Below are 13819 nucleotides of genomic sequence, written 5' to 3'. Positions count from 1 at the left end.
GTTGTCTGTACGTTTGTTGTAGCACTGTTCAACCAAAAACAATGCCCCAACGGCGTTTTGAAGATAAACACATTGTCAATCATTTGTGAAAATTTCAAAACAAAAGGTCTAAGCGTCTAGGAGCTATTTTTTTTTAAGTTCTGGGATGTGCACTAAAAAGAAGCTGAGATAATTGCTAATTTGCATAACAATTCACTCAGTAAGAAGTTTGCTAATGCTCATAATTAAAATGGCTGTAACAGTTCCAAATTTAAAATTTTTAAAATTTAAAATTTGTATTATCGTTTTGTTAACAGTTAAATATAGTGCATAATATGGAGATCCTGTCATTTGTTTTTTTCACCATGTTTCTTTTTTATTATTTATGTACAGCCTTGCTCAGCATTCAAAAGAGAGAATGTTTGCACCTGTTATCTATATTTTAAAATCGTTTTTTGAGTATGTTCCACTATCCACAATTCTACACAAAATTCTATAGCCAAGATAGTTTGGATAATAAAAAGCAACAACAAAAAATTTCACTCCCAAGTGCCCACGAACCTGTATCTCTACCTTAAACAAAATGGTTGCCAGGAAGTTAGTTCACGGTTTGGAATGGCCCAGTAGGGAGGAAGTTACTGCATGGAATGGCGTAGCAGAAAGGAAGTTCAACTATCTGAAGAAGATTATCAGGGGCAGGGGCAGTCCATTTATAGATAGTAACTACTTAGTGTTTGTATTCAACTAATTCTTTTCTTTTACTTTAACAAACTTTAAGACCCATTAATTCAATTTCAAATTAATTTTGAAATATCTTTAATCAAATCAAACCATACATGCATTTATGTTTCACATTGCCAATATAGAAAAAAATAATATAAGAATCAAAATATAATTACATTACCAGTTACTTTGGCAAAAGCAACCAATATTTCAATTCGATTTCCTGCATAAAAAAAAACTATTTTTTTAACATTTCAGCATCATATGCAAACAACCAAAGCAGGGGGAGTGGCTGCTGATTGGCCAAGGTCCAAATTTCTGACATGACTGACTTGAACAAGACAACTAGATATCAGCTGGTATTTATTTAAGAAGTAGTTATACACAAAAAACAACAATTGCCATTGTACCTTCCTCTTAGCCAAGTGTACATTAATTTACACAAAACTAAACTTACTGCAAGAACTATGTTACAATATCATTTTAATGAAATGTGTGACGATTTTAGAATACAGTATCATTCCCCAAAACATTCATTCATTCTGATTCTATATCTTAACAGTGTACATGTTTTAAATGTTCTACTTAGATTAATGTTTCAGTGTTAACTAAGTACATTATGAAGGGATGGAAGAATTTGAGGAAGAGACTTGACAATATCATCAATGAGTATCAAACTACAATGCATTTATCTTTATTCCAATTTACATACAAACCATTTTCAGTAAAAAACATCAGTGTATATGCTTAATAGACCATACCATTGGCTTATTGATTTTAAGACCCTTGGCACATGAACTTACATTCAAATGAACAAAAACTAAAATAATCAGCTTAACCGGTGAGTTTTGAACAACAATAGGCCACTGTTAGGAAACACATGCATACTGGTTTTGATCACAGTGGGTGATAACTGTTGTGATTTTAACACTGATCACTGCCATCAATTGCATTCTTTCATTGCTTACATTTGTTCATTTTTAAGTTTGAGCATGAATAATTATAATCATTACAAATTTGTCACCATTTCCTTAATTACATTATTGGAAAATAGAATTTATTATATTATATTAACGATAACGATTTCATGATGTTTCCAAGATGGCAGACATATTTGAAAACAAATTTCATAACAAGAAAGCTCCACTAGTTTTCACCATCTTGCTGATCAGTTTAGGGTATCCCACACAAAAGGGGTTGGATTGGAAAGATGTATAATAGTAAGATTATTATGAAGGTACCAGAACGTATGCATTCAGACATTAGATGGTCATATCAATGTCAGCTATGCATTAGTGATACTGCCATTAATATTTGTGCACACTTTGAAACATCCACGTAATGACTTTATATGAACATATTAATACAATTAACAAATATTATATTATATTATAAATACTACATCTGTTGAATACTGTAACATGATAGTAACAATCAACGCAAAGTTTTTAGTTATTTTGTTAAAATATTTATTTTGGAAATATTTTCAATGCCCCACCATACATTGTCACATGACCAATGTTTCTACTTAAACTAAAAGATGCATCATATATGTTGGCTCATTATGCTAACAAGACAAAATAAATTTACTTGTAATCAACGTAACTCTACAGGTGTGGATCTAATAGGGGAATAGCAATATGAACTAATATTTAACTGAAGTCAAATGAAATGGACGATGATTTCAAATCTGATGTATTCATAACAGCGCCATGCCACAAAAAATAGACTTGTATGCATGTAAATTGAAAGCTGTGAATATGTGTGGATTTTATGAGATTGCACGACATGAAATTTTATGAGATGTTTACAAATCATACTTAACCATTAGAGACAAGATAATATACGTGTACGTACATCCGATTAGATCAGATCAACATATTTATGAATCAATTTATCTGGATAAACATTACATACCGTATGGCAATGAGGACATATAAATACTGAACCTTGAACAAAAACATTTCTTGAGATGCTGTCATTTTTGTTTATCACTTCCATCATGACTCTTATTATAACACCACAATATGTTGAGCTTGGGTTACGCCTCTTGTAAGTACAACAGCACAGAGTTAAAGCAACAATGGTAGTTACACCGTATGTTATAGCTTGTAGTAAGTACGTAGCAGTTGAAAGAAGTTGTTGTCAGAATTAATCACAGAGACCACCAAATACAAATCAAATGGCAGACCATTAAAATCGGTTTGTGTTCCCGGGCTGGTAAGCAAGCATATTACACACACACACCAATCACAAGTACAGAGGTAGTAATAAATAATGCACCTGTGTATCCCAGACCCTCTGTAGAGTAGAATATTAACTTCTCTGTTAAGTAGTTTGGTATGTGGATTTATATGTAAGGGTGGAACAGGGGTGAGAAGAGTGACCTTGATTCAGAAACAGAGATCAGTTTGTGTTAGTAAGGTTATTTTAAAATGCAGATAAGCAAAGTGCCAAAGCAACACAGTATTATATTACACTGAAAACACACAGACAGACTGAAAACACAGTGATTTCTAGGTTACTGCACATACCTCAGACTCTCTGATCACAACTGCTGTTGGATTTAGACCGTGACTGATCCTGCAATACAGGTGTACAAACGACGATAGCACAGAAAAATGAGAACATTTCTCAAGACATATGAGAGGGAACAATGCATTCAACCATTCGTGAATAAGTCCACGGGAATGGAACTCTCAGATTCCACAGGTGGTCTTCCCCTCCTAACAACAAGGGTAGGTCACCCCTACACAATAATGGACCCTACTGGTTAGACTTGAGCATTACTAGGCACTCAGTATTAACTTGAGACTGTCAAATATACTTATAAATCACAGACAGTGATACTGAGATAGCAGTGTGGTAACGCAGTCCCCTCCCAAACATGCTTACCGACACCTTATAGTATGGAAACACCTCTTTAGTTTTGTCATTATGCAAGTTTATAAAAGTTCACAATAAAGGTTTTTCTCATGTTCAATTGTTATGCAAACAGACCATCCAATACAATACAAATGGGGGTCAATTCCAATCACAGTTGGAGGGGTAGAAGGTCAAATAAGCTGAGGGAACAAAACCATGAATGCAGATAAATGCCTTATAAAACTAAACAGTACTGTGATTACAGGATGTAGTGAGACTCCCTGCACATAGTCATACATACTATATACAATCATGGCAAACAATACAATAGTTCAACAACTCTGAACTTAAAATTTCCCTGAGTTACTGAAGCAGTATATTTGTGTTTTGTCTGTAGAAACATGAGCTCCAAAGAAATTCAAAATGGCATGAAAATGCTCATTCAAGTTCACACAAATGGTGTATATATCAGGGACTCTTACACCTAGCAAAAGTCAATATATATGGAATGCATACAACAACTGATCTGAGGTAGGTAAGTCGCACAAACCTGGGAATCCTCGTCATAACAAGTATTTATCAATCTTGAAAGTTCCATTTTTAAAATTACGTACAAGTATTGACTGATTACAAGCGAGACTGTTATAAATAATACAAAATCAGAACATGTTTGTCACTGTGCATGTTTTGAAGTGTGAACTCAGACAATGGATGACATTCACACTGAGACAGCACACTGGATACACTCTATTGTAGGTGAGCATTACAACACATACTGTACAACAAATTAAAAGAGATTTGAGTCAAAACATACAGAGATATAGAGGTAATAATTTTAGGTTGAGATTACAAAAATAGTGACTATAATATAACATGGGAGTTATTATTTTAATATTGAATATTGTAATAGGTAATATACACATAATAAAATAGCTAGGGGGTCATTAGAGTGGAGGTAATATATACATATAACAAAATAGCTAGGGGGTCATTAGAGTGGAGGTAATATATACACATAACAAAATAGCTAGAGGGTCATCTTTATTTGTGTGTTCACAGTGATGTCACTATTAATAAACATGGAATAAATCCACTGAAAAATGGAACCAAATTCGGAACTCAAACAGATAAAATAACTCAACACCAAGCGGGCCAACACCCTCAGTACAATAAAAAAAATGAAATAGAAATTTTAACATTTTTTGTGTTCTAGTGCAAATGATGTCATTATTCTGTGTTTTTCGGTGAAATTATGTAAACATTTTTGGAGTTTCATTGCAAATAATGTCATCAGTATTTGTGTTCAGTAAAATTATGTAAACATTTTTGGTGTTTCGTTGCAAATAATGTCATCAGTATTTGTGTTCAGTAAAATTATGTAAACATTTTTTGTGTTTCTTTGCAAATAATGTCATCAGTATTTGTGTTCAGTGTAATGATGTAAACATTTTTTGTGTTTCGTTGCAAATGATGTCATCAGTATTTGTGTTCAGTGAAATGATGTAAACATTTTTTGTGTTTCGTTGCAAATAATGTTCTCAGTATTTGTGTTCAGTGAAATGTTATAATTTTGAAATAAAAAAATATTATGAGACCCAAAGATTGCAGATTTCTGATTAAGGTAATTAACCAAAAAATAATCAGAAAAAAAAAGGTAATCAGAAAATAACTGGTAATCAGAAAAATTACGGTAATCAGAAAAATTACGGTAATCAGAAAATAACTGGTAATTAGAAAATGGCGGTAATCAGAAAAATTACGGTAATCAGAAAAGAACTGGTAAACAGAATCAAAGAAAGCTTAGAAAGAACTCCCATGTGCTGAGAGTATTGGAGACACATTAAATATAATTTGAAATTACTTAGCTGAAAAACTAATTATGCAAATCAGAAAATTAATATGAACAGATTTGAGTGTAAAACTAATGAGGTATGCACAATGTAACAAAAACTCTATGTACCAAGTTTAATTGAAATGTGATTAGAATAAAAAAATTATGAATTATTATGCTAATTAGGGAATTAATATGAACAGATTTTTACCCCAAACTAATTAGGCTTGTACATTGTCCTAGAGCATTTTTGTACTAAGTTTCATTAAAATGGAATAATTAGTACTTTAGATATCAGTGTGAAAGCTTAAAATTGGTTAATTATGCAAATTGGGTAATTAATATGTACAGATTTTAACCCACAATTATCCAGGTCTGTCTATTGTCATACAGCATCCATGTACAAACATTCATTGATATGTGATGATTAGTACCTGAGATATCAGTGTGAAAATTGGAAATTGGTTAATTATGCAAATTAGGTAATTAATATGCACAAATATTTACCGAAAACTAATTGAGTCTCTGCATAATTCTAGATTCATTGAAATGTGATGATTAGTACTTTAGATATCAGTAGAAAAGCTGAAAATTAATTATGCAAATTAGGTAATTAATATGCACAATTATTTATCCTGAAACTAATCAGGTCTCTGCATAGTCCTAAAGGATCTATGTACCAAGTTTCATTGAAATGCGATGATTACTTGAGATAACCGTGGAAAAGCTGAAAATTAACTAATTATGCAAATTAGGTGATTAATATGCACAAATATTTATCCGTAACAATCAATCTCTGCATAGTCCTTGAATATGTAAGTACCAAGTTTCATTGAAATGTAATGCTCACTACTTATATCAAAAGCTGGAAATTAATTAATTATGCAAATTAGGTAATTATATGTACTGATATTACCATAAAAACTATCAGGTCTGTGCAGTGTCATATGACATCTATGTACCAAGTTTCATTGAAATGTGATGATTAGTACTTGAGATATCAGTGGAAAAACCGAAAATTGACTAATCATTATGCAAATTAGGTAATTAGTATCCACGGATTATTACCAAAAACTAATCAAAACCTAGCATTAGTTCAGAGCATCTATGTACCAAGTTTCATCAAAATCAAATGAGTGGTTGTTTAGATATCAGTGGAACAGTCATGGAACCACTAAAATATAGCTAATTATCATGCAAATTAGGTAATTAATATGCATGGATTTTTACCAAAAACTAATCAAATCTGCGCATATGTTCAGAGCATCTATGTACCAAGTTTCATCAAAATCCAATGAGTGGTTCTTTAGGTATCAGTGAAACAGTCATAGAACAGCTAAAAATTAGCTAATTATCATGCAAATTAGGTAATTAAAGAGCATGGATTTTTACCAAAACCTAATCAAATCTGCGCATTGGCCCAGAGCATCTATGCACCAAGTTTCATCAAAAACTGAATGGTTCTTGAGATAGCAGTGGAACAGTCGGACACACACACACACACACACACATACTTGTATTGCAATATGTTCCGAGGACTTCATTGGATTAACTTTTAATATAGTTGAATTAACTTTTAATATAGTTGCGATATGAACTCGATTAAAACGCGTTCCTATATAGGGTTGCGTTTTAATTGGAGTTTAATTAAACTCAATTACAATGCAATACAATGGAGAATTGCATTTTAATTAGGTTTAATTAAACAAGAGTTGAATATCCCGTGACTGAACATAGAAATGTTTGCGAAGCTTAGGTTTAGTATCGGGGTAAGGTATGGTACAATTATATTAATATTAATATAACGTGAACCATACCTTCCCCCGATACTAAACCTAAGCTACGCAAAACGTATTAATAATCGAATTAACTATTAATATAAATTATGTTTTCCGAGGACTATGAAAAAGGTCCTCGGAAGGTGTGTATGTCCTCGGAAGTAGCTATATATATGTATTTTTGTCCTCGCAACATACCGTAAAAACCCGCAAATAAGCGCCACCCTCAATTAAGAGCCACTCAGTGAAAATTTGGTACATTTGACCCTCCATTAAGAGCCACCAAGAGTTGAGTGGTTTTGTCAATAAGAACCCTGAAATAAGCGCCAGCCGCCCGGTTGTTTACAATCAGGCAGACACCGAGCTTGTCGTGCCTCACTTCCACCCTGCATTGTTTATTGCCCCACAGAAGGTGTGAGACAAATAAAGATTATCCCCATAACTTGCCTGATGTCCTATGTAATTGAGAACGGAAGAATGATAGACGAAAGAAATGCACTGAGAGCGTGAATGTGACTGTCAACTTGTCCATTTTATATTTCTGACACACAATCGACCAATTCACAAACTATTCAGTAATAACTACTAGTATGTTTTTTGCCGAAACACCGAAGGACACGTTGAGATATTCATTGTCAATGTTGTCTTTATAACCAAGTAAAGAACGTCACGATTTTAGAACGCCTTTATCGGAAAATCGGAGGTATCGAAAATGCATTCTCACAGACGGACCGGAACAGGAAGTCAGCAGAAAACAAAAGATTTTTTCCTTAGCGTGGGGGAAATTTGGTTAGCGTGGGGGAAAACAGAGGTGTTAATCCGGAACGTTTGAGGGATCGTGACGTAGCTCCGACTGTGAGAATGTAATGATTACGCAGCCCACTCTTGCTGATCGTGATTTTGGGTTATTTTTTGCATTTCATTTGAGACGTTCGTTTTGGGGTGATTCGAGACCAAATGTTCAGGGAAGTAACAAAATAACTGGCATTAGTTTGGAGAGGGCTCTCGTGCCGAAAATAATCAAAATCGAAGTCGAATGGATTAGTTCCACAAACTTGCGCGATCAACTTGTCTTACAGCAAAGTGAAGTCTACGTGACCCGCCTGACCCAAATATTTAAATTAGCTATTTGTGAGAATTGAAAATAATCTGAACTTGTACCAATCAGAAAATGCCTTGTAACAGGCCTGGGCTTTCGTGAATGATTTCGTCTCTCCGATTGGTCACAGGAAATTATTTTTAATACATGTAATTGTTACTTTCTCGGTATCGTCTCATATTTGGTTATATAGGGGTGGGGCTATAGTTTGACCCTGTTTGCGTGGACTGTGAAGTACGTGAATATCATTAACATATCATTATAAGCTGGCTTGATTATGAAACAGGAAATATAAACCAAAGCTGTACTGTCAGACTTTTAGCGCAATTCAAACAATGCCCAAGTACCCAAGCTGTAAAAATCTATAGAAAAACGTGTTTTTATTTATTGTTTTTGCCATAAATACAAGTGATTGGGCATCATTTTTTTCATTCGTTCCATGCTTGCTTTGCAAGTATGTCTTCTCCTGTCGCTGCGTGTCAGATCAATTCTATCCGAAACTATTTTATATCGTCACCAAATCAACCACCACGCCCGCCACAGCCACGCAAGTTATTCCCAGTTTTCAAGAAAAAAGTTTGCCGTACCAAACTTGGTAAACAATTGTACAACGGAAGTACAAGTGATTCGAGTGTTGGGTCAGACACTGAGAGTGCTACCAAATCAGACTTCAGGCATCGCTACGCATTGTCAGTGAAACGTGACTTCAGGCATTGCTACACATTGTCGATGAAACGTCGAATCGTCGTATTTATTTGACTTTTGTTATTCCCATAACAGTATTTTTACAGAATAAATTAATTGCAATGATACATCATTAATAATTACTTGTCTGTTTTGGTTGTGTGTGTGTTTGCCTATCCCCTTCCCTATTTCACAATGAAAAAAATTGATGACCCTGGTTTAAGAGCCACTGGCTACAAAGTTGTCAACATGTTACCTCAAATAAGCACCACCCAGAAATGAAAGTGTTACAAAGTGGCTCTTATTTGAGGGTTTTTACGGTATAGCAATCCAAGTACACACATACACACACACACACACACACACACACACACACACACACACACACTCACACACACACACACACATACAGACACACCAACTGTAAAGACTCCCATTTTGTGCTTCGCACATGGGAATCAAAAATTACGGTAATCAGAAAATATCGGTAATCAGAAAATAACTGGTAATCAGACAAATTACAGTAATCTGAAAATTACGGTAATCAGAAAATAGCGGTAATCAGAAAATAGTGGTAATCAGAAAATAGCGGTAATCAGAAAATAGCGGTAATCAGAAAATAGTGGTAATCAGAAAATAGCGGTAATCAGAAAATTACGATATCCTACATAGTTTATGGTGATAAAAATACAAATATGAACTCTGAAGATATTAAAAACTGCAAAATAATTTATGCGCATTTTTACAGGATATCCACCACTCAAATACAGCACATTGTTTATTAAATAATTAATTATTCACAGGGTTTTAATTTTGCTATTTTTCGCTGATAAGTAAAATCTGCTAAATTAAATCTAATAATACTTGTTTTTTCTGACCAATTTTGTGAAATAAAAACACAGTGAATACGCTCCAAAAATAGTGAAATTAAATGTAAGTGAAAATTAATGGTTTTACAATATTTTTATTTATTCATCTAACTTTTATCAACATACAAACAATTAAGTAAGCAAGCAGCTCTAAACATTTGTTTAAAACAATAATTCCCAATTATCACATTATCAAGTTAATTCTATAACGTAAAAATACACATACAATGAATATACTGGAACTACTTACGATAATTTGTTGTGTTACCTCAAACAGCTTCTCATTTGAAGTTTTTATTGGAGTCTCTGTAGACTGTAGTTTAGTTGTCAAGTTAGTGGAGTAGTAACTTGGTTTCTTTTGGATTAGTATTCCAAATCTATTGAGGTAACTTAGACAGCAACCCATTTTGGTTTGTTGCAATCTTATACGTAATGAAATGACTAGAAAAAGAAACACACAAGGTAAACAATCAGAACAATTTACATGTCGACATTTTACGATGTAGAAGTAGTTAGACTATCAATCAAACTGACAGGATGAGTAGAACAGACTTAAATAGACAGACAGTCATGTGAAGAACACATCTATCATTTTTATACTCACTTAGAAAATAAACAGAAATTCAACTTGTAACCTTTCTTCTACATCAACAGCGGAGATGTCAACTTCAAATCAGTGACAACAATAGTGAATTTAATTTATGCAAAGTGCCACTTAAAATGCACTAATTATATAATATGCAAATTTTTGTTATTCATAGTGTAGAAAGTTTCATGTTTTATAAGATAGTCTCTGATTGACTAACTATCTGTACAATTCTTGGGCTCACAATAAATGAGATGCATTATGGGAATTTCAGCAACAAATTTAAGATCATTGCTTCAAACATTTACTTCAAATATTTTTACTAGGATTGTGACCCTAATACATAAGTATGTCATCAAGACAATTTTGTGAATTTTAAAATCCATGTGAAACTGAGACAGAAAAACATTTAAACAATAAACAATATACATGAACTACACAAATAAACACATTCTATTCTACTGGAAAGTAATTTTTTCTTATTCATATAACACTGTTTGTGTTTTTATTTGGTTTCACTTTTAGCTCTGCATTATATGAAATGTAAAATTACAAACAATTTGGAAAATGTAATGCACGACTCTTTAAATAAATAAAATAAATGTCTCTTACCTGCTGGTTATGTCTGTGACGTATTCATCGTAATTACTTACAAACGAACACACAAAAACGCCTTATCATGTGAGAACTGCGGCAAAACTGTTGTACTCTAATTCATGTACTGACTTTTTGTAAGGCTGCTATGGCTTAGAAGTAAAACTCTGAGTGTGTTTATGACTATTTCACATAATAATTTTGACTACAGTGCCTGACACACTGAAAGACGTAAAACTCTTGTCAAATTCTAATGGCACAATAACACTGATGTTTAAGTATCACCACACAATGATGTCAATAATACAGACATATACACTGTACAACAAAAGATATATAGAAACATATTCATGGTTTTATTTATACTACTATGGGTATGTTCATAAAGTCTATACAAGTATTTTTATTAATTTGTAGCATTATAACAATTGTGTTCATTTCAAACTCACAATGATTGCGATACCAGCATATGAACAGAATGCTGCAACCAAACAATTCTGCTGCCAGTAAAAAAAATATATTTTTGTTCAATTCAGTTAATAAATCGAAATATTAAAAATATGTTAAAACATGAGTTAACAATTACAGGCATGTTTTATTTGATTAAAACAATTAAGTGTCCTTAAATGTCCTACACATCTGGTGCAGGAATAATTACAGTTATAATAACTTCATTTAACTATGTCAAAATATAAGAAAATATAACTTAATTATTAATGCTGTTTTTAGTAAACATGTTTAGATATTGGTTGTGTTTAAGTATGGTGAAGTTACTTTATCCCATCATTTACATTTACATGTACATATAATATTTTTTTTTTTCAATTTTAAGCAAAATCTGAATTTGATTGTTGGTGATTTTGAATTATTTTGAATTATTTTATTCAACAATTAAATAGTATCGGTACATCTAGGTAGTTTTTTTTTTCTTTTCTCCTGCTGAGGAGAAAATTCAGCAGTTATTCTACTGAGTTTTTGAATATCCTGTTTTGTAATTACTGGTAGTACCAATTAGGACCTAATTATTAATTACTTCTTTAATAAAATTAAGATAATTCACAACATATTTCATTTTTTAGGGAAATACCTCAATTATTAGACAAAAAAAAAAATTGAACTGTGTTAAAAATGTGGTCAATATTATTATTCCAATTATAGCTAATCATTACGTACATTTCTAAAGTCAATGTCAATATATTTTGTGAATTACACCATGAAATCAGCCACAGCTTGTCACACAGAGGTCATAGACAAGTTCAAATAATGGCTGATTACTATCAAACCAGTGGGGCATAATGGATCAGTCCTCAAAATTAAAATATGTAATTGAGACTGAATCTATCGAGCTTGTACAGGCATACCATGAAGACATAAAGATGTAATTTTGATTTATAAATAACACTGTGATTACAATGTTATTTTAAAGGAATATTCTGGAGAAACCTGAGGTTTACTACAATAGATTCATACATTTGACAATATTCACCATTTTGTAGGTTGCATAGTTGTAGTAGAGCATGGGTGTGCATAAATACAGTTTATTTAATATTATAAATATATAAGACTTTATTCAGTACTTTGGCCACCGACATTATGTACAAATGTGAAAATATAAAGTCATTCTATTGCACACTAAAAAGTATATTTAACAAATGAAAATAAAATATTTATCATCAATATAGATAATAATTATAATAATTATTTCTCAACACCCCCTACTTAAAAATGAGTGTTGTAAAAAGGATGCAAGGTTCATTTGTATTTGTTTGTTGTTGGTTTCACTAACTGTATAAACTTTGTACGGTCTGGGAGATTAAAATAGTATGGTGGAATATAATTTAATATTATAAGGAATTACTGTATTAACCACAATGTATACTTATATTAAATATAAACACATAGTCTGCCTATTTTGGGGTAACTGTAAAGGTTTCAGCAGGCAATGTAAGACAATTTTAAGGATACCTTACAACATGAAAATAAATGAAAATTATTAAAAGTTGTCAATTCCAAATGGGAAAAATTATGTACACCAGTTAGGAAAATTAGTGTTTTATTATAAGAAACAATATTAGGGTGTATGAACAAATATGGTAGTGTACAAAATAATATGGCAGTGAAGACAGTAACAGTACATGTACACCAGATAGAAGACTAGCAAAAACTCATGAACACCTCTTATACAATCTGCCATTATTATTAAAAAATCTAACATTTTAACATTTACTGTAATTTTAAACAGACTGCTCAACAGTAACAAATTGACTACAACCTCTGAATTTGTCCATTCAACAACCTGTCTTGAAATTTAATAAAACTCATACACATCAAAGATAACAGCACATGGCTCCACCTAGAAACACAGCAAGCCTTGTGTACAAGTGTGTACAATGTACATGCTAATACAGGTACAAATTGAATTCGAAAGTATTTGACCTTGACTTTATTGACTTTTGTCTCTCATGGCTTTTTGTACTACATAAACAATGCATTTTGCCACAATAAAATACTGCATATTCGACACATGAACAAAAATGTCTGACATGGTCAGGTACCAAACTTTCTAACATATATTCACTATAGTGTACTTTGCAAATGTAAACTGACCTTGTTGTCTCTGTTAGTGAATAAATCTCAACCAATATTACTCATAAACTCAAGAATATCACAAATTAACTCCACTAATAAAATAGAAAACAAAAGAAACAAACAAAGTCTGACAGTGAGGGCTCTCAACCCAAGACATGTGAGGCAAAATAAAGAAAGAACTCTCTTTTTCCCAACATCAATGTTGTCTGCCAGTTAGGCATG

At 32.4% G+C, this 13819-nt stretch overlaps 1 protein-coding gene across 4 annotated transcripts in view; it reads right to left on the bottom strand.

The window, feature by feature from the left end:
* Positions 1 to 13819, bottom strand: part of LOC100379016 (uncharacterized) — a 75105-nt gene that overhangs the window by 50018 nt on the left and 11268 nt on the right. The window contains exon 1 of one of the 4 annotated variants that reach the window (XM_085503497.1): positions 3237 to 3453. The exons of 2 other annotated variants lie outside the window; for them this stretch is intronic. Coding sequence is in view for 1 of the 2 variants with exons in the window: in XM_085503495.1 (XP_085359621.1) it covers positions 2620 to 2706 (87 nt within the window). In the remaining variant the exon portion in view is untranslated. Of the gene's footprint in view, positions 1 to 2619; positions 2748 to 3236; positions 3454 to 13819 lie in introns of those variants that run through there. One more of the 4 variants, XM_085503495.1, reaches the window with a different exon arrangement.

Source organism: Saccoglossus kowalevskii, chromosome 9 (assembly GCF_978046115.1).
Source record: "Saccoglossus kowalevskii chromosome 9, keSacKowa6.1, whole genome shotgun sequence".
In the NCBI taxonomy this organism is placed as follows: Eukaryota; Metazoa; Hemichordata; class Enteropneusta; family Harrimaniidae; genus Saccoglossus; species Saccoglossus kowalevskii.
The sequence above is the reverse complement of the archived record's forward strand: the minus strand, read 5'-3'. Positions and strand labels throughout refer to the sequence as shown.